At 33.4% G+C, this 22,848-nt stretch overlaps 1 protein-coding gene across 7 annotated transcripts in view; it reads left to right on the top strand.

The window, feature by feature from the left end:
- Positions 1-22,848, top strand: part of Usp6nl (USP6 N-terminal like) — a 156,608-nt gene that overhangs the window by 33,564 nt on the left and 100,196 nt on the right. Inside the window, exon 1 of one of the 7 annotated variants that reach the window (XM_046442335.2) lies at positions 106-11,628. The exons of the other annotated variants lie outside the window; for them this stretch is intronic. Within the exon in view, the coding sequence (XP_046298291.1) occupies positions 11,556-11,628 (73 nt within the window). The 5' untranslated portion in view covers positions 106-11,555. Of the gene's footprint in view, positions 1-105; positions 11,629-22,848 lie in introns of those variants that run through there. 7 annotated transcript variants of the gene reach the window in all.

The raw sequence follows: 22,848 nt of genomic DNA on the forward strand, positions 1-22,848 counted from the left end.
AAATAAATAAAGATCTATCAGCAACTAAGGGAAAAATATTAAAAAAAATAAGAACATTGGACAATAAATCTGATGTTATTGAACCTTTATTTCAAGACTATAAACAGAAATACATGCTGCTTATTTTTTTTGTAAATGCTTCTTAATGTTTCCTGTGCTAATGATTTTTTTTTTTAAAAAAATTATGTCATTTGATATTTTTGTTTGAATCTAGATGGGCCTAGATGCCTGAATATTCTGTTTCCCTTGAGTTCTTAATTTTGGAAATGAGATCATATTTATATTTCCTTGTTATGACTAGAAAATCTCTTTTCTTTCCATATTTGTATGTTTATTTGCATGTGGCTTTGAAAAATCAAAAAAGAAAGTTTAATTCTACATGAAAACTGTGTTTAAAAACTCAAAATGTGTTAATTTGGAAATTAGGATATGTTCAGTTATATTGTACTATGTAGGGTCTAATTTAATTCATACTAGGGGTCATCTCAGTTGTCATCCAGTAACTAATTTTATCAATATGTGTTTAATTCCATTTTGTCTTGGTAGTATGGAAGGAGGCTGATTACCCCTGTATATAGTAATGGCACTGTACCTCTTACATATTAGGTACTTAAGAAATCTTGTATTATTATTAAATCAAGATTATTTCTTTTAAAATACACTTAGTGTATTCAGTAAACACATTAAAATTTTTCAATGTTGTGAAGATAAATTGGGACATTATTATTTCCTGTGTTTATGGAGCTTACATTGCACACATATTTATGACACTTTCCCCTGATCTACAGAGTTGATGAGAAATTTCTTCCTGCTTTTTATAAGCAAAATGAATTGCCCTTTGATAAAAAAATTTTTAAAGACTGGTTTTCCACAAACTGTTGACTTAATTACATGAATACAGATATTTTTGTTCATAAACAATTGCTATCATTACATCTTCTCTTAGATTATGTGAGGGAAGGATGATGTCATCCACAAATATATAGTTTGTGTTTCCAAAACTAACAATTTCAGGATATTTTACTTTGATCTCTCTCTCTGTCTCTCCTCTTACCCCAACTTTTTTTTCTCTGAAGGAAAGACCTATGAAGATATTAGCGACATTAGCTTTTACTAATGTTCATTTCTAAATGAAGTATTAGAATTGACTGTAAAAATACCTGAACATTATTTGGACAGAAAATATTATAGATTTTAGGCATAGGAAATATGTAGATAAAAAAGTCCACATTTTTTTTTATAATCAACATGTTATATTTTATGTTGTTGAATTTGTAGAAATTGATTTTCAGCATTCTAGAACAAAGTGTTTATGTCCTGCCTCTATAATTTAAGTGGAATAACAAAGAAATGAAGTCAGTTTACTGGTTTATTAACCCAAAAGAGTTAATAATAGATTTGCAATGTAATATTCAGTAGTCTTTTTACTATTTGCAGGCCATTTGTCATCTTGAATATTTATAGATTATTTTTTGTCACAAGAGATGTGGCCTCTCACATATTTTTCCTTCTCATTTATCTACATGTTCTGAACAAAATGACAGTAGTTTAATTCTAAAATGCATTTCCAGGAAAGCCAAAAAAGTTTTCTGAAAAGTGGGTGAAAAACAAAGTCTGATATACTGCCAAGATGAAAAGATACTGAATTGTTATTTATATGATCAAAAGAATTTATAGATATAGAACACAGTGCAAATATCCTGATCTGTGTTTATTGCATAAAAAAGATGTTGATGAAATATTTGAAAATGTAAAAGTACATTAGTGCCAATAGATTATGTATAATAGTACTTTATTTTTGTAAAATCAAAACCAAAAAAGTACCTGGATCAGTCTAAAAGGTTAAATAATGCTTATCACTATTCTTTTAGCTTATTTTCAGATTCTTATTTTTTCACAGTGGAATATGCTTTACTTTTGAAATAAGAAAAACTATTAAATACATACTGACAAAAAGAGAATGAAGTCCAATTAAGTTAGCTTTACAATTCTTTAAGATTTTAAGTTGTTGTTTTGAATGTTTATAACATTGCATGCAGTAGTACTATGATTTTCTTTTAGTAGTACTGATTTTCTTTCTTTCTTGTACTTCTCTACATTTAGGGCTAAACAAAAATGTTCCACTGAACTTGTTCATGCTTTTTTTTTGTACAGGGTTGGAACTCAGGGGCACTTAACCACTGAGCCACATCCCTAGCTCATTTTATTTTTTATTTTGAGACAGAGTTCTGCTAAATTGCTTAGGGCCTTGCTAAGTTGCTGAGGCTGGTTTTGAACTTACTTTCTTTTCTTTTTTGTTTTTTTGGTACCCAGGATTGAACTCAGGCCACTAGATCACTGAGCTATATCCCCAGCCCTTATTTAGAGACATGGTCTCACTGAGTTCCTTAGTGCCTCACTTTTGTGGAGATTGGCTTTGAAATTGCAATCCTCCTGAGCCTCTGTGATTATAGGGATATGCCACTGTATCTGGAGATATGCTTTTAGGAAGTGAATGAGAGAAAGAATACAAATGAGATCAAACCAGTCTTTTCTTTCCCTATTTTTGTTTTTTCTTTTAATGAAGAGGAGAGTAGGTAAAAGATTTCTTTCCTCTGCCTACTTAGTTTTCCTTACTCATTTTCTGTTATTGATCACTTCCTGCTATTAATTCCTTTTCATCTGACAAGAAGTTGATTTTCTGCCCTGTATTTTCATTTGGAAAAGGTAGATGGTCTGAGTTGAAGAGTCCATTTAGATGGAGAGTAGATCATGCTTGATTTCCAGTGACTGAATTTCTCTGGTCTTGTCTCATTCTTGTTCTCTCACACACATTGTCCCTTGTGTCCCACTGTGGGAATGCTTAATTTGGAAGTGAGAGGCAGGAAAAGTAAGTTAACAGTTTTTGGGGTTAGCCAAAAGTTCATGGTTTTGGGGGTAGTCATGAATAACAAAAATACCAATGTAGGAAACGAGATTAAGGTAAAACATTTTCTGTTACAGCTATTTGCAGGCAGAGCATTTCAAGGGTAACTACAACATTTCTTGTCCACCAGGCCATATTTGATCTCTGACATGTGTGTGTATAGGCAATAAGTATTTTTTTTTTTTTTGAGAGAGAGAGAGAGAGAGAAAGAGAAAGAATTTAAAAAATATTTTTATTTTTTAGTTTTCGGTGGACACATCTTTATTTTTATGTGGTGCTGAGGATTGAACCCAGTGCCCTGCGCATGCCAGGCGAGTGTGCTACCGCTTGAGCCATATCCCCAGCCCAATAAGTATTTTTTTTTAAGCACTTGACTCCAGTTACTGAGGAAAGTTTTGGATTTATCCTTGCCTGTTTCAGATAAAGTGAGAAACTATGGGTTTTTAACAAATATATAATGACATTTGAGTAATTTCATTGCTCTAAAAATCTCCTATGATCAAAGTATTCATCCCTTTTTCTTTCTTCCCAAACCCCTGGTAACCTTATTTTACTATTTGCACAGTTTTAATCCTTGCAGAATGTCATATAATTGGAATGATACAATATGTAATATGTAGTCTTTTCTGGCTTCATCCACTGAACATTGTACATGTAAGGCTCCTCCATATCTTATTTGTGGCCTTGATGGCTCATTTTCTTTCTACTGCTAAATAATATTCCATTGTATGGATATACAACAATTTTTTGTTTTTTAATTTTTTTAATCCATTCACCTCTGTAGTGACATCTCTGTTGCTTCCAACTTTTGACAATTACACATAAAGCTGCTAAACATTCATGTGCATGTTTTTGTGTGGATATAAGTTTTCAACTCATTTGGATAAATAAAAATTTCAATTGCTAGGTCATCTGGTAGAAGTAAGTTGAGTTCTGTAAGAAATTGCCAGACTGTTTTCTAAAGTGACTGTACCATGTTTCAGTACCACTAGCAAGAAATGAGTTCCTGTTGTTCCATATCTTCACCAGCATTGATATAATTTAGGTTTTTGAATTTTAGCTGTTTTAACAGTTGTATAGTGGTATCTCATTTTTGTTTTAATTTGCATTTCCCTGTTGACATGTGATATGGAATATTTTTTCATAATGATACTTGCTATGTGCATATCTTTTTTAGTGATATGGACTTTTTTCTTAAAACCAAAAGGTAATCCCGTTTTTATAAAAAAAATAGTAAATAGTAAATTATATTCTCTGTAGAAAATATAGCAAAAAGAATACATTAAAATATACACAATACAATTGCAAAAGTGACCAGTAAAAAAAATAATACATTAAAAATTCCTATATAATGCCACCATTCAGAGGAATAATCACTTGTAACATTTTGTCTGTTCTCCTCTCCCCCCATGTATGTTGTGTGTGTGTTGTGTGTATAGCAATAGTGAACTCATAATATTTTTTATCTTTCATGTTTACTTATCCATGTATAGTTTTCCTATGCGTTCTTTTAGAATAAGGATTCTTAACTCTGCTGAATGTTAGGATCATTTGGGGGAGCTTTTAAAGCTTGTGATGCCCAAACGGCACTCTAGGACAGTGAAGTCAGAATCCAAGAGTGGGTAGGCTTCAGATGTCCCTCAAGACAAGGTCACTGTCCATGAAGGACATAGTTTAAGGCAGTTTCTCATCTCAGCCCTGTTGACCTTTTGGAAGATAATTTCTGTGTGTGTATGGGGTGGGAGCTGTCCTGTGAATTGTAGAATATTCAGTGGCATCTTTGGCCCCTACTCACCAGATCCAGTATTACTCCTACTCTAGTTGTCATAAAAATGTCTTCAGACTTTGACAAGTGCCCTGGGGAGGGACATTTCTGCTCCACACTGGTCTAGCATAGTGATCTGCAAATTTCATTTTTTTGGGTTATATTTAGACACACATTTGTATGTATATTGTATATGGCAGATATAATAATGGAGTTGAATAGCTAAAACAGAATCTATATGGTCCTCCAAGTAGAAAACATGAACTACCTAGCTATTATAAAAAAGGTTTGCTTACCCCGAATCTGCACGGAAAAGTGACTGGTAAATAGTTCAATCCAGTGGGATATGTGTTCTGGAAGACTCAGTTATAGATATGTGTTATAGCTGTGAGGAGAGAGGGAACAACTAATTAATGCCCTGAAAAAATTGAGACTTCTCTAAGATGACAAAAAATAGATCTTGAAGATCTGAGTAGGGAAAACAGGGAAGTTCCTGAAGGCAGAGGGCATGGAGTGTGCAGAGGCAATGGCATGTTCAGGAGATGGAGTAAAGAATCCTTGTCCACTGCACGTAACTGAAGTGGTACTGGCAGGGAACTTCAGGACACAGGTCTGCAGTGATAGATTGGGACCAAATTATAAATGAGGCCAAATTTTGTGTTACAGGGTTTAGACTTACGTGTGTACAAATGGGAAGCCAGTACATTTTTAGAAAGGAGACCAATTAAAATTACCAATTTGTGGTTTGAAAGATTTTTCCAGATGGTACTCTTAAGTTGCTTTTTTCTCCAGTTTCCCCAACTTCCTATTGGAACCTGCCTTGCCAACTGCAAATTGTGTTTACCATTATTATGCTGCTTCTACACACTTCTTGGTTATGAGCTCCTAGAGTGTAATTCTCCCTACCTACTTACCATATACTAAATGCTCAGTGAATGCTTGTTGAATTGATGTGAACTTTACTCCCCAGATCCTAAAGCCTATTTTATCCTCCACCCAGTGTTGTGCTGGTAAATATTTTAACCACCAGTTCTCCTAGGGTGTGGAAGGGGCAATACCCCGGTTTGTAATGTTTGCTAATTTCCTGTGGTATAAAAACACCCACCATGGGCTATTAACAGCCAGCTTGCAATATTCTGAACATTTAAAAAATTGGCTCTTGTAAGCTAGTACAAGCCAGCTCCTAGCACATCACTGCAAAGAATTTTGAAGAGATAAGTACAATGAGATAACCAGATCTCTCATGTGTTTAGGTTGACATGTAAAGTGTTTCATTTTAAGTTTAAATTCTGTAGTTACAGAAGATGATATTTTGGTATATTTGTAAGTATTGACACTTCAAAGTAAAATTCTTACATCACTCATTTAAATTAGAAATAGAAGTAAATTTCCCTAATCTGATAGAGTATCTACAAAAGGCCTAACAAGCATAATTTTATGTTGGAAGATGTTGAAAATAACTCCTTTAACATAAAAAATTAGAAAAGTATGCCTCTTAGAACCACTTCTATTTAAGGTTGTATTGATGATGCTAGCCAGTGCAATAAGACAATTAAGCAGATTAGAAGCATAAGAATTGTAGGGAGGAAATGAATTGTACTCAATTAGAGATGATATAATTGTTAATGTAGAGAAAATCAAAATTTACAGATAAGTTATTAGACAGGAAGATGTTAATATAATTACACACAAAACTAATATACAGAAGTCATTTGCATATTTGCATACCAGTAGTGAGGAGTGGGTTAAAAAGACTGTGTTTCCAATTGTATCATAAAAAATAAAACAGAAATAAATGTAATGAAAGATATTTAAGAATTTTAAGGGGAAACAACAAAACTTTAAAAAGAGAAAAATTGAGAAATATACTATGTTTTTGGACAAAAAGACTTTGAATCTTAAAAATAATCTCTCTCTGTTTGACATACAGACCAATTAAATTCAAATCACAGTTTTCAACAAGGTTGGTAAAGCTTGGAAATTATTAGGGGATTCTAAATTTTATTGGAAGGGATGTAAAGGTCAAAGGCCTAGAATAATTAGGTCACTTCTGAATAATATGAAAGGGAGAATTTTTCTCTATCAGTTATCAGAACTAATTAAGTTATGGTCAAATTAACAATGGGATGTAATGTGTTTAGTGTTCCAAAATGCAAATGTAATATATTTTCTTATTTATCTCATCCTTTAAGATTACCATTTTGAATGAACTTAAATATGCATAATATTACTATATATATATCTTTTATAAGTAAGCATATATAGAATCAGAATTTAACTGTATTTTAAAATAATTTCAGACCTAGCAAAATGTTGCAAGAGTAGCTTAGACAATTCCCATATAACCCAGATTTCCCAAATATTAACATTTTGCTACATTTTCTTTCTCATTCTGTATTAATATTATTTTGTTGTTATTTTCTGAACAATTATAGAGTAAATTGAAGTATTTACTCCTAAGTACTAAAATCCAGGATGTTCTATTATGTAACTACAACTGCATGGACATAGTTAGGAAACTAACATTGATAATCTATAGAATGTATTCACAAATCACCCATTCTCCCCATGTCCCATATTTTCCCTCTCCCCTTTTTGGTCCACAGTGTAATTTGAGATCTATCCTGATTCTCTGTTATCCTTTAATCTGTGATACTTCCTTAGTTTGTTTAATTTGGCATTTTAAAGGGTAGAACTCGGTTAACGTTTATCAGAGTATGTGGTCAAATATTTTTACCAATGCAACATGATAGAACAATGAGAAAAGAATTAGAGAAACAAGAAAAAGCTATTGATTGCTTTAGTTCCAGAAACTAAAAATTAATAGTGGTGAAACAGTGTGTTCAAAGTGATTGCTTTAGTTCCAGAAACTAAAAATTAATAGTGGTGAAACAGTGTGTTCAAAGTGATTGCTGTGTGATTTTTGTTTACAAAACCATTACTATATCATAGAGCCAGGAGGTGATACAGCTGAAATAATGGAGATATGAATTTTAGACCTTCCTTTCTTTACTGATCGGATATGAGGATAGAGTTGATTGAGGGAAGATGTCCTGAATATCCCCTTTCTTGAATGGAAAGAAAATACTGGGAGAGAGCAAAGCTAGCAGAAGTTCATCTTTTAGGATTGGGAGGGTAACTCAATGGTAGAACACTTGCTTAGCAAGCAGGCCCTCAGTTTGATCCCCAGCACCACCAAAACATAAATAAATAAAAGAGAAAGTTACCTTTCAAAATATTTTGAAATGCTTTAAAAAATATTTTCTAGCATAGAAGAAGTAATTTCCCAGGAGACAGAAACATGATGGGAAAATAGTGTTATTTAACACCTATTACATGTTCAGAACTGCCCTAGGAATGGGGCAAGGATAGAATTGGGGAAATTGACTGGAGTGAGATGACATCTTAGGTAGTTTTGATTTGCATTTCTCTAAATTGCTGGGGATGTTGAATATTTGTTCATATTTTTGTTGACCGTTCATATTTCTTTTTCTGTGAAGTGTCTGTTCAGTTCCTTAGCCCATTTATTATTGGGCTGTTTGTTTTTTTAATGTTAAGGTTTTTGAGTTCTTTATATATCTTGGAAATTAATGCTCTCTCTGAGGTGTGGGTGGCATTTCTCCCATTCTGTAGGTCCTCTCTTCATGTTCTTGTGTCCTTTGCTATAGAGAAGCTTTTTAGTTTGATACCATGTCCTCCTCCCCTTTGGTACTGGGAATTAATCCCAGGAGTGCTTAACCAATGAGTGACATCCTCAGCCCTTTTTTTGTATTTTATTTAGAGACAGGGTCTCACTGAGTTGCTTAGGGCTTTGCTAAATTGCTGAGGTTGACTTTGAACGCATAATCCTCCTGTCTTAGTCTCCCAAGCCGCTGGGATTACAGGCATTCACCACCACTCCTGGCTCTATTTATTGATTTTTTAAAATTTTGCTTCTTCTGCTTTAGGAGTCTTGTTGAGGAATTTGGTTCCTAAGCTGACATGATGGAGATTTGGGCCTACTTTTTCTTCTAGTAGGCACAGGGTCTCTGGTCTAATATTTAGGTTCTTAATCTACTTTGAGTTGAGTTTTGTTCAGAGTGAGAGACAGGGGTCTAATTTCATTTTGCTACATATGGATTTCCAGTTTTTCCAGCACCATTTGTTGAAGAGGCAATCTTTTCTCCAGTGTTTATGGCACCTTTGTCTACTATGAGATAACTATATTTATGTGGATTTGTCTCTGTGTGTTCTCGTCAGTACCATTGGTCTTCGTGTCTGTTTTGGTTGCCAATACCATGCTGTTTTTGTTACTATAGCTCTGTAGTATAATTTAAGATCTGGTATTATGATGTTTCCTGTGTTTCTTGTTGAAGATTGCTTTGGCTGTTCTTGGCCTCTTATTTTCCCCAATGAATTTCATGACTACTTTTTCTGTTTCTATGAAGAATACTATTGGAATTAATAGGAATTGCATTAAATCTGTATAGTGCTTATGGACATTTTGACAATATTAATTCTGCCTATCCAAGAACATGGGAAATCTCTCTATCTTCTAAGGTCTTCTTAGTTTTTCTTTAGTGTTCTGTAGTTTTCATGTAGAGATCTTTCAGCTCTTTTGTTAAATTGATTTCCAAATATTTTTTTTCCCTGAGCATTGTGAATGGGATAGTTGTCCTAGTTTCTCTTTGAGTTGATTCATCACTGATGTATAGGAATGCAGTTGATTTCTGCATGTTAATTTTATCTCCTGCTACTTTGCTAAATTCATTTATGAGTTCTAGAAGTTTTCTGGTGGAGTTTTTTTGGTCTTCTAAGTGTAGAATCCTGTCAGCAAATAGGGATAGTTTTGAGTTCTTTTCCTATTCATATATATCCCTTTTAATTTCATTCTTTTGTCTAATTGCTCTGGCTAGAGTTTCCAGGACTATGTTGAATAGAAATGGTGAAAGAGAACATCCCTGTTTTGTTCCAGTTTTTAGAGGAAATGCTTTCAATTTTTCTCCATTTAGAATGACATTGGCTTTGGGTTTTGCATGTATAGCTTTTACAATGTTGAATTATGTACCCATTTTCCCTAGTTTTTCTAGTGTTTTGAACATGAATGAATGCTGTATTTTGTCAAATGCTTTTTCTGCATTTATGGAGATAATCATGTGATTTTTGTCTTTGAGTCTATTGATGTGATGAATTGTGTTTATTGATTTCTGTATGTTGAACCAACCTTGCATCCCTGGGATAAGCCCCACTTGATCAAAACCAAAGTTTTGATTTGAGATTTCAAACTTGGTCTTTGACCTATATGATTCTTTCTTTAATTTAATTTGCAAGTGCAGATATGCTTTTTAAAGATAATGAATAGTTGGGATAGTTGCCCTCTTTTGTCTTTTATTTACAGGTTTTTTCTTTTTTTCCTGTCGTGGGTTCATAGATCTCTTAAATTAACACCCAAATGGAGTATTCATTATGAGTGGATATATATATATATATGTTCATATGTTGTAGCATCTCTTCTCTGAGAAGCTGAAAACTTCGCCCTGAATTTTAAAACTACGTTTTTACAGAGAAACCTTGCTGGTAGAGAAAGCAGGACTTTGTTTTACTTCTAATCCTCGTTGATTCACTGTGTACCGCACTTGTCCAATTGAAAAACGGGAAAACAACAAGTAAGCCTTTAACTGTCAGAAGGAGAAAGAAGCTGCCTTTGATTTGCTGTGGGATCCATTACTTTATGCTATGTTAAAAATTTCACAATAATAAATGGGAAGGAAAGAAAAGCAGGAAAGTTGGTGATACAGAATATGGTGATTCTCCACTAAGTATTATGTTTATTAACATGGGATTGCTTTCCATCTCCTAAGGTCTTCTTTAATTTCTTTGTTGTTCTATAGTTTTCATTGAAGAGGTCTTTCACCTCTTTTGTTAGATTGATTCCCAAATATTTTATCTTTTTCAAGGCTATTGTGAATAGGATAGTTTTACTAATTTCTCTTTCAGATTATTCATTGCTGATGTATAGGAATGCAGTTGATTTGAGTTAATTATGTGGGTTTACTTTGAGAAGGTCTGCTATGTAATAAATGGAATGTATAACAAGGCTTTCAAATATTTATTTATGGTTTTTCTGTTAAAAACTATATGACAGAGATAATGGTTATGCTTGTTCTAGAATTCTCTGGTCCATGCCTCTGGCATTGAGAACAATGAATTTACTAACTCCTTTGAGAATTTCTAGTGTGCACGTGAACTTAGACTTCTATTCATGTACTGAGATGTCAGAGGTGTGTGTGTGAGGAGGAGGACAAGTAATTTATAGGATGTTTTTTAGACACCATATCTTTTATGCAAATCTGGGAGCTTGGAGTTAGCAAGATAGATTTTTATTTTTACCCATATTTTATTTTCTGCTTCAAATATGAGGTTTTTGAGAAATTGGAAAAAAGTATTAAGGCTTTCGACAGTGCAGGATATTTTGGTTTCTACTTAAAAACTTGCACATGGCATCTGTGATCCCCTGTATGAATTTATAGCAGAGCACTTTAATTCTCCTGTCATGGCTTTTGTGAGACAGTGTTTTTACTGTGCTTAGTGATTTACAGATTATTCAAATTTTGTTTTGTTTATAGCTAGTTAATGCTTTGCAAAATAATACATTTTGGACTGAAATCACATGTGCTGAAATCACTTTGAATTCATCTTTTCAAGAAGATAGAGCCTTTCCTTTCATTGCTTCTTATTAACTGCTCTCGAGCCTCCATGGATAGCTAGGCAAAGCATTTATTTCTCAGAAGTTGAACTGTGTTCGTGTTTGAGCTTTCAGAAAGCAAAAATGCAATAAGCTCTTGATGATGAAACCTGTTGGATTTCTGGTGGAAGCAGTTGGAGTCTTTGGCTTGTTAACTAGCAATGATTCAAGTCTTGCAGATTGTAAAGGAGCTGGTGACACCATCAAGGCAAAAAGCAGCGACAGTGAAGGAAGGTAGGAACATCAGCAGAATGAACAATCTGAGCACTTTAAGGCACTCAGAGATTCTGATAAGTATTACCTAAAGAACAGCTATAAAAAAGGAATTTTGAGCTTTCGTGTATGCTTTTGCTTTTCTGATGTATCATGGTATTTGAAAAGGTAATAGCATAATTGTTAGCATGATTCATTATTCCTGTTTTAAGCCAAAAATTAGACATATTTTATTAAAAGGTACAGAGAATAAGGGGAGCTTGGGATATTGCTACTGCAACAGTTTTTTACGTTGTAAAGATCCTCTTGCATTATGTGTTTTGGTAGCAAAATAATATTTGTATAATCATTTTTTCTATTAATTTTAAAATATTAATTTTCATAGCAGAAATTAGAAGGGAACAAGCAAGGATTCTGCCTATAGCAAGACAGAAGAACTAGATTGTTCTTATTTGTGTGAGTAACTGATAAAATAATAGTAATAAATAAGAACTTAGCCAATGAATGCCATTTTTAGTTGAATAGTTAATCTCTTTAGTTTATGATTAGATGCTTAATCAATGCCATTTATATTGGCTTGTTAACTAGCAATGTTGTATTTGTAGCTTGTGTCTGGTATGTGCTGAAATATGTTACAAATTTTGGGAAATTACTTGTCTGACTTACAGATATTAAAATGAGCTAATAGATACCTTTGAAGAAATACTTATATATTTTTCTTTTTAAACATATGAAATAGTCTCTGAAATGACAATTAGGAATTGATTTAATTGACTTTCAAAAAATGCAGGCTATTAGCTAAGGTGATAATAGTGGCAGTTTCACTAATTTAATCTATGGTTTAAAGTTATTTGGTTGATAAATTTATGTATTAGCATTTTCATATGTAAGAATATAATGCTTTAGGGCTGGAGCTGTAGCTCAGTGGCAGAGCGCTTGCCTGGCATGTATGAGGCACTGGGTTCGATCCTTAGCACCACATAAATGACTAAACAAATAAAGGCATGCTCTGCATCTACAACTATATATATATAAAAAAAGAATATAATGCTTTATATGTAAGGATTCTATCTTTATATGGTTTGAGGAGCATAAATATACCTCATGTATGATACAAAATATAGATTATTTTAGGTTTATTCTTTAACATAGTATGATCAGTATTTTAAAATAAAGCTTATGAGATTCCTTAACGTCCCATGTAAAAAATGATTTAGGATGATGGTCTGAAACAATATCCTAATATACAGTATGCTGAACCATATGCAGACTGTTAGAGCTGAAAGAGACCTTAGACTGTTGTTCTTGGCTGTTTTTAAATTTTATGGAAGAACATGGTATTTAAATGAAGAAATGGAAATACTATATCATTGTTTACCTTTGGAAATTTGACAGTATTATTTAGGTTGCTTTATAATTATTTATTTCCTGTTTTCTACTATATTTCTCCTCCCCTTTCTTTAGAAGTAGACTACATTCCTGGGTCTAAATCATAACATTCTAACAATTAGGCATTTTAAGAAAAGCTTACTACTTTTCAGTATTTCAGGAGGATACAAATTAGTTAAGGTAATTTCAAACTGTTTGAAAATACCAAATTCATACAGTTTGACTTTTATAGTCAGAATTTTTTATTGGACTGTTTCTTTTTTTTTTTTTTCAGTAACAATCACAGTTACTTGGAATGTAGCCAGGGAAAAGAATATTATTATTTTTTTCCTTTCAAAGTATGTGTATCTCATAGGACAGGTAATACTATACAATTATGGAAAAAATATTACCAAAAGATACTATATAGTAAAATGATAACATGGCTTTTTTTCCTCAGGTTTTTTTCTAATTTGTTTCAGATGGAATTTTCTGTGAATGGGGAAAACAGAAGAAGCTTATGCAAAGATTTTTTTTTTCTTATTCATAAGTGTGTTTTTTCAAACCTCTTCTAATAATATTCTTAATCATTCAGTTAATTTTCTATTTTATCCTTTTGTAATTTGTAATACTGATAACTTCTTTGAGCAAAGTCAGGTCATGCAGACAAATATAAAATATCCAAAATAAAGAGACTTTTTATCTCAGTTCTTTAAAATATGGTGTGGATTTGGATGGATGTAGAGAAAGTACAACATTTTCAAATATTCTACTCACAGTGATAGTAGTAGGTAGTCTGGAAAAATTGATATATGAAGGGGATATTATCCTAAACTATGAAAGTTGGGGTTTAAGAGGTTTTCATTAATTAGTTTTCTTTGGTATAGTCAACAGATTTATTGTGGGACTGAAGTCTAGTTTGGGAATTTTGGGGGGAAATTAAGAAGTGAATGAATGAATGAATGAACAAGCAAACATACATTTATTAAGACAACCTTGTCTTAAGAGTGTTTGCAGAGCTAGGGCAGAGGTATCTAGTTGGTTTGTATGTTTTGACATGAGACCATCATGGGCAAAGTTAGAATAATTTAGTCTTGTGGACTAGGGAAAGGGATGAGATGTGCTGAATGGAATATAAATTGTCGCAGTTTTCCTCTCAAATGTCCTCATTATTGTTCATCTCTAGGGCTAAGCTCTACTAGATCGGCAAAGTGGGAACACTCACTTTTGAGCAGACTGAAAAGTAAATTAACCACATAGTCTCTTCAGATGTACACAGGCATAAATATAATCATTGTAACTGTGTATTTCTAAGGAGCTTAGTTTTCTCCTTCAAAAGATTCATGTTTATTTGGATAAAATTCTTTTGAAAATAGTATACATCTCCCTAGTTTGTCAAAGCAGAAGTGTGCTGAATATGATTGAATGTTTTAGTGATTCAAATTATTCATTTTATATTAGATGGCCAAATTTATTAAAATTATTCCAAGAGTTGATTTTGAATGAGGCCCTGATGTTATCTCCTGATAATAGAACACAAGGACACATGAGCTTGGTTGTCTTCCCTGACCTTTTCATTCCCAATGTTAATTCCTTATCACCTCTCTTCTAGATTATTATAGTAACTTCCTCTTTCACTTCATCTGATAAACTTGCATTGAACATAATACACCTTAGATGCAAGGGTGTAAACGAGTATCCTCAAGAAAACTCAATATGAAGTAGTCAGAGACAAAAGTAATTACAATAATATGATAGGTGTTGCAATAGAGCCATGCGAATTCCCAGAGGCATAACTCTCTTCTGACTCTAGTTTGATAATGAGGGAAGTGAAAGAATCTGATTCTCAAAGGATGCACAAAGTTTAGCTAGCTTGTAGGTGGCGGGTATTTGAGGTGTATAAGCATCCCAAGGGAAAGAGTATTTATTTATTTGGGTACTGGGGATTGAATCCAGGGGCTCTTTACCACTGAGCTACATCCCTAGCTTTTTATTTTTTTATCTTTTTTTATTTTGAGACAGGGTCATGCTGAGTTTCCTAGGGCCTTGCTAAGTTGCTGAGGCTAGCCTGAAACTTGTGATCCTCCTGCATCAGCCTCCCTAGTTGCTGGTTTTACAGGCGTGTACCACTGTACTCAGCAAAATTGCATGTTTTTAAAAAGTTATGGAATTAAGAGAGGGAAAATATATTGGAAAATCTGCAGGTTGTTAAATCTGACCAAAAAAAGTAGATGAGGGCTGGGGAATAGTGGTGGAGATGGTGTTAGAGGGGATCTCAGGTGCCCGCACATGAAGAGACCGTGTAAATACCATGTAAAGAAGTTTGGAAATACTCTTATTAGGGTGGTATGGGAGGAGGTGAGAGCAAGACTAGTCATTTGACCCTACGCTCCATCTTTCCTTTCCTGTCTGAAATAGCTTTATGAATCAACCATAAAATCTAGAATTTGGACTTAACACTGTATATCTAGACATGTCACTAGATCTCTCCATACACCTTTGTGCCAACTGCATCAGAATGCTTCATTTGCTTCCCAAATGGCTGCCCCATCTGCATGGCAAGCCCTGACCTTCCAGAGCAGTTACAGTTATTTGCCAGATTGGATTTTGAGGCTCAAATGCCACCCCCACATGGGTTGTTCTGGATCAGAATTAATCATTACTTTCATTGTAATCTCAGGACTTTGCTTTTGCCTCTATTCCTACACCTTTTAAATTCTGAATTGACCAGCAAATGTCAATTAAAATACATGTTTTGTCATACTGAATGTTTTTGCTTCCATTCTGTTTTTACCCATGTTTTATATAATGTTCTTATAAAATGATCTTAGATAAATGGAATAGAGCTAATAAACAGTGAACAGAAAGATATGTAAAATGACTCCTTTGACATACTTTGTAATGGGCAGATAGTATATTTTGGCTTCAGTTTAAAATGTATTTATATTTTGCTTCAGATATTGACTACTTGATCTTGAAACACTGAAGTTATAGCATCTTTTATACTTTATTTAGTTGTAGTTATGTAATTCTTTATGATTTGCAAAGCATATCTTGCTCTTGACCCAAAACGATGATGCTATGATAAAAAATATTTAACGAGAATTTGAGAATTTGACTGCATATGTAGATACGATTGCCAGTAGTATAGTATCCATTTTCTTTTATTTTTATTTTTAATTTATTCTAATTAGTTGTACATGACTGTAGATTGCATTTTAGACACAGTGTACACAAATGGAGCACAACTTCTTCTTCTGACTGAACCATTTTCCTTTAAATCTTTACTAATGATGGAACTTTAATTTTGTTTGGAGTGAACTTGTGCTCAGAACAAAACAAAACAAATAAAAAACAAGCCAACAAACTCCGTTTCCTGAGATGCAAGCAAAAGTCTGCACGGCATTGTTGGGAAAGTTCTGTCATCTGAGGTGGTTTTCACCTCTGCTTCCTTGTTACAGCCTTCTGTCTACCTGAAATGTGAATGCAGTTCCTTGAGTTGTACAGCAGCCATAATGTGACCATGATAACAGAAGCAGTACAGTGGGGGAAAAATATAGAAGTTTAATCTTTTGTGACACTAGTGACACTAAGGAGCATGTATATCCATCCCAACTCCTCTAGATGTCTTGATTCGTTTCTTGGCAGTCAAAGCAGTCCTTGCTAGTATTGCTAGTAATAAATAAGACTAGAAATAAGTGTCATTTAAATATAGTCTTTTAGTATACAGCTTAAACACTGTTACAGAGTATTTTGTTCTGTGCTGGGATTGGACAGTTTTAATGAGAAATAGTGCATATCCTGAGGAATAATGTGTATCCTAAGCTGAGACACAGGACCATTATAATGTGGTAATATCGATAATTTAGGAGTCAGAAGACCTGTGATTAGTTTTACCACCCTGTGATTTCAGGCAAGTCAGAGAACATGCCTGTGTCATGGTGTTTTCCACATATTATATGTTAGTTGTTCTCTTAAAATCTCAGAGCACTCACATTCATAGAATATTTCTTAAGGCCAGTTTTGTTCTTTTTATAGTATCCTGTTGGGTTACAGTATCAATTCATAAAGCCCATCTGAATATGTTTACTTTTTCCATGCCCACATATGCACATAGATTGATAAATTGGTTTATAGTAGACATAGAAAGTTGTGTATTTGGCTTAATTATGAATAGCTTTTGGAGATTTTCCAATTTTGTTGCTAAGTTGATACACATTTCTATGAGTGATTTGATGAAGAGGAAGGGTAGCAAAGAGTAGGGTAGTTACACAGAGCAAGAACTTTTCTATACAGGCACATTGCGGGTGCAATCCTAGGTTTGTTCATCTATTAGCTGTATGACTTTTGGCAAGTTATGTAAATTCCCTGAGCTTCATTCTTTATCTGAAAGTAGGGATTGTAATAATAAGAGCAGCATGAAAACTGAAAGGGGGTACTACATGTAAAGGACTTATTCAGGGCTTGGCACACTGTAGGGACTACATGTGTTGTTAAGCAGTTTTTGTTCGTTTTGTTATTGTTATCACTGTTGTTGATGTTCTACTGATCTCTTAGATGAATAAGATTTTTATGCTTAGGACAGAATACAGGGCTTTATGGATAATGTCTGATTCAATATAGTGTTCTTAAAACACAGTTTAAGGTAGTAAGTTTTTGCAATCAGTAATTACTTCAAACTGAAATTAAAAAAAAAATGTATGAATTATTTAAATGTTTAAACTGGGCTGTAGTGGACCACTTGAGCAACATTCTTTTCTTAGTCATTGAGGCTACCGGTAAAGCAGTGTAATCTGAATTGTCCAGCATGGTAGCCACTGGCTATATGTGGTTATTTAAACTAAAACAATTAAAATCAAGCAAAACAAAATTATGCAGTTCTTTGGTTATATTAACCACATTGTAAGTGCACAATAGACACATTGCAGAAAGTTCAAAATTTTGAATGGTGGTAGATTGTATAGCTAAATTGTTGGGGTTTGGATCTAGAATCCATTACTTATTAGTTATATGCCCTTGGGCAGGTAATTCAATTTCTCTGTGCCTCATTTTCCTTATATATTAAACCAGATGAATAGCAGGAGACAAAAGTTTTCATAAGATTATTAATTGTGATTTAAATGAGTCAACATTTGTAAAGTGCTTAGAATAGCACTTCACACATAGTAAATATTGTTCTTTAAGTAAAAAAGTGTGCATGATATTTGGAGTTACTATAGTTTTAAATTTATTGTGTGTTGGACTATCTTTTACTGTCATTTTGAGAAAAAATATTGTATAAATACCAACTGCTTGAATGCATTTTTTTTTTTAGTTGTACATTGTACCACAGTTTAGAATAACTTTTTGGTCAGACATTCTTGCTAAGTGCTCAATGCTTTCAGGGTGAAACAGTCTCTTTTGTCAGGAATTTGGGGAGCTACTTGTCCTCCAACTCATTTTTCGTCACCATCTAGTTCTAGCCTGTGGTTCTGTTTTTCAGTTAATCACTGCCTTTGTTGTAAAAAATACTTAATAGTGGTTGTTTCATCTCTTCACATGGTATATAGGTTCCCCCAGACCGCATAGCATTATTATCTATGTATGTAGTAAATCCTCAGTGTATGCTTGTTGAATAAAATAATCTTTTTAGTTTTTTAAATGCAATCAGTATTTCTATTAATATCAAAACTACATTTGTTCAAGTAGTCTTTGAAGTAACAGGAGTCCAGAACCCTTTCTGCCATCTGTGATGTGAGTCTCAGAAATGTGCTCCTTTTCTCAAGACTCCACTTTTGTCTGTCTGTGTCTGAATGGTGAGGGGCTGTGCATGGCCTTGCAATACAGAGACTTGCAGATCACCTTGTAAATACTTTCTGGATGACACATTCTTATAGCATGCTGATTTTATCTGGGTTTCCCATTTCTTTAACTTCTGTGTTCTTTGTTCTGCTGTATGGTGCTTCTTTCTGTGTTCTTCCTTAGTGTATTCAAATGCTTATCACATGAGCATAGCAAAGGAAATATAGTCAGTGTCAAAAAGAAAAAAAAATCCCTTCTTATAACAAGCAAAACTTAGTTCTTATGTTTCCATAATAATAACATCTAGGTATGATTTAAATTATTTTTCACTTTAAACAGATTATTATATCCATATGAGGAAAAAAAAACCCTGTAAAAAATTTAACTTCCGTAGAATGATGTTTGCCTGTGGTGTAGTGAGATCAGATAGAATGCCCATTTATTATTATTTAATATACAATAACATTGGTGTGCAAGCCCTAAATGTATTGATTGAGCTATTTTGGATAGCACATACTGTCATAAATATATGTCATCCATATTACCTTGTAATGGAGAAAAGAGTGGATATTTTGAAACCACTAGTATGAATCAAATTTTTATATGGTCTTGGTATGTGATTGAAGTCTCTGAGACATCTTCTAAGATACCGATTTAATCAGTGACTATACTTTCTCAGGTTTTATAAATCTGGCATAGTGGATAGCTGGGAACTGGTAGAGCAGAGGTACCAGTCATCACTTGGATATGATTTAGATACCTTTTTAAAATGTCTCTGCTTTTTACCTTATAGCATATGTGTCTGTAATTATTTTTTAAAGTACTTATCCTTTATTAAGCCAGAATAAAGATTGCTGTTCATTCATTGTTTGGAAGGAAGTTAATTCTAAATAATATAGTGTGATCCATGAGCTTCCTTGGTATTCCTTTCTCTGTAGCTTATCATCAAAGTGATGAATACATATATGAATAATAGATAATTGATAAATTGAATGACTTGCCTAATTACTGAGAGGATTCAATTCTTTATATTATTTTATTACTGAAACAGACTGCCCAGTAGACATTATGATCATTCTCTAGAGAACAATTAGATTTGCAATGAGTTATTTCACTTAGATTGCTTCTTGGAATTAAATGTCTGTTTGTACTATTATCTTAATATAATTCAGTGTCATTTAAATGTGCAGAAGTGCCTTCATTCAGATAACTTGTTACTTTTTAAAAATAGGCTGCTGAGTATCATTTCTTCCCCATTTGACAGACACCAGATGCAGTGATTAATAAAGGTCATTATGCTACTTAGTCATGGAGGGTTTTTAATGACAAATACCTGAACATCTGCTAGTTTTATCACTGCAATTATCAGAAACATCTAATAAAATATGGATACTATGCTTTGAAACTCTGTCTTAGGCTAATTTATTACTTAAGAATGTTTGAATATTCCCTTAAATTTTAAATAATTATGAGAAGTTCCCTATCTTTCTGTAAAGCAAACAATGCAAAAATGTCAATGAAATGCTGTTTTGGAATGGCTGTTCTTGATAACCCTGGCTTCCCACTGCTGAATTCTCAGTGGCTGAGAGTTATTTGCGCAAAATTGGTAGGGAAGCATTGGCACTCTCATGTACTCTGATTGTCATGTTTGATTTGATTTAGAAATGTGGAATTTGGAGTTGAACTGAGAAGAAGGAAAAACTTTAACCAGACTCCACTGGGAGAAAGTTGAAAAGTAGGGAATGGATATATTAATTAAGGGGTTTTGGAAAACAGAACCAAGTACTGTTTGAAAGAACCTTTTTGTTTTGGGATAATTATAGATTCATAGAAAGTTACAGATAATTATAGATTCATAGTGCAGAGAGGTCCCATGTACCCTTTACCCAGTTTCCTCCATTGATAACATTTTTTAATAGCTTTAAATATCAAAACCAGGGTATTGATATTGGTGTACTTTTTTCAGATTTCATCAGTTTCACATGCACTTGCTGTGTTGTGTGCATGCATAGTTCCATGCAATTTTATCGTCTGTAGATTCATGTAATCACCATCAAGGTCAAGATGACAGAACCATCCATCACCCACAAATCCCCTTTATAGTCAATTCCCATCCCCCTCAGTTGCCCAGTCCTTCCCTAACTCTTGTAACCACTAATTTGTTCTCTATAATTTTGTCATTCTAAGAATGTTATATAAATGGAATCTTATGTTATCTTTGGGGATTGGCTTTTTTGACTTGATATTCAAGCAAGTTGTTTCATGTATCAGTAGTTGTTTCTGTTTATTGCTGAGAAGAACTTCATAGTATGGATGTACCAGGGTTTGTTTAATCATTTACTCAATAAAGGATATTTGGATTGTTTCAAGTTTTTGACTGTTGCAAATAAAGATGCTACTGACATTCACATCCAGGTTTTTGTGTAGATACACATTTTTGTTTCTCTAGTATAAATACCCAGGAATATGATAGGTGGATTATAGGTAAGTAAACATCTTGTTTTAAAAGAACTACCAGAAGACCAATACTATTATTTTTCCAAGACTTATTTATCTAATAAGACGGGGGCACTGAGAAATGTGCCCACATGTGATTCTGTTCTACAGAATTCCATGTTTACAGATCCAGACAACTAAGTGAAAATTTGGCATACATGACAGACAAATTACAGAAGGAGTACAAACGGCTGGTAACACATGGAAAAATATTCAATGTCACAAATAATCAGAGATCTGTTTAGTGTTTAAATTACATTTAGATGCAAAATTTAAAAAATCTGAGTGGGTGGCTGAAACATTTCAGATAGGTAAACTCAGTAGCCAGTTTATAGTGGCAAAGTAGTGCTGGAGTGCACTTACCTGCTGAGCCATGCTCAATTTTTGTTGTTATGGCTAGATCGCTGCTGCATCCACATCTATGGGTTTTAGAGGCAGACCAGAAGAAAAAGAAAAAGGGAAAATCCAGGGTGCCTGTCCTTACGCCATCAGCCAGAACTATGTTGCATGGCTTCTAGTAGCTGCAGGGGGCTAAGGAAACAGTTTATTTTTAAACTTGGAACATTCTTACTGCAAAGATTTGGGTTCTGTTGGTAAGGAAGATGTGAGAGTATTGATAGGAATCTAGCAATGGTTGTCTGAGGATGTAGATATAAACTAATGATTGGCTAAAATTTAAAACTGAATGATGTCCAGTGTGATGAAAGAAGGCTATATACACATTGTTGGTAAGAGAACAAATTGGCAAACTTTTTTTGGTAAACGATTTGGTATTTTTAATAAAAATTAAAGATTGTGTTTCACTGGCTCACCAATGCTAGTTTGTGACTAAGTATTCTATAGAAATACAGTTCTATTTATGTGTGTACACAGATTACATATCATGACATAAGATCTTCACTGTTGTATTGTTCATATAATACGAAACCATTAGAAATTATATGTCAGTAGAAGAAAGGTTAATGTGTTGTGGTATATCCATACTATGGAGTATAGTATAGCCAGTTGCTGAAAAGAAAAAGCCTGATTTATTTAATCAGACCTGCAAAAATATCTATGAAATATATTTGAGAAATAGAAAAAAATTGCAGAACAATATGCATAGTATGGTTCTCTTGCCCATGCTCTCATACATGTTTACATATATCCTTGTGTTTGTATGCAGGTGTGTATGTGTGTGGTGTGATTGTATCTGTTTTGGAGTATGCAGAGGAGAAAGAAGTTATAGAGACATACCAAAAACACAACTGGGGAGTAGGATTGGAAAGGGGTGTGGAGAAGGAGATTTCACTTTTCTTGATACATTTCTGTGTTGCTTGAATATTTTACAAGTATATAGGAACTGTTCAATTAGGAAATGTAATATTCTTCAATGTGGATTTTTTTGGGGGGAGATGCTTGAAACACAGACTTATGTTTTGATTATTATGGTTGAAACTACTTTTTAAAATTTCATTTTACTATCTTAAAACATAAGATAGCAAATTAAATATTTTTTAATAGTAATTAAGGGCCTAATGAGATATTTAACACTGCTTGAGTGTGGTCAAAGTAGATTTAGATAAATGTGTTATAATTCTTCCTAATAGTTTTTTT

Source organism: Marmota monax, unplaced genomic scaffold (assembly GCF_021218885.2).
Source record: "Marmota monax isolate L192 unplaced genomic scaffold, Marmota_monax_Labrador192_F-V1.1 WCK01_AAM20220418_F8-fsc00072, whole genome shotgun sequence".
NCBI lineage: Eukaryota > Metazoa > Chordata > Mammalia > Rodentia > Sciuridae > Marmota > Marmota monax.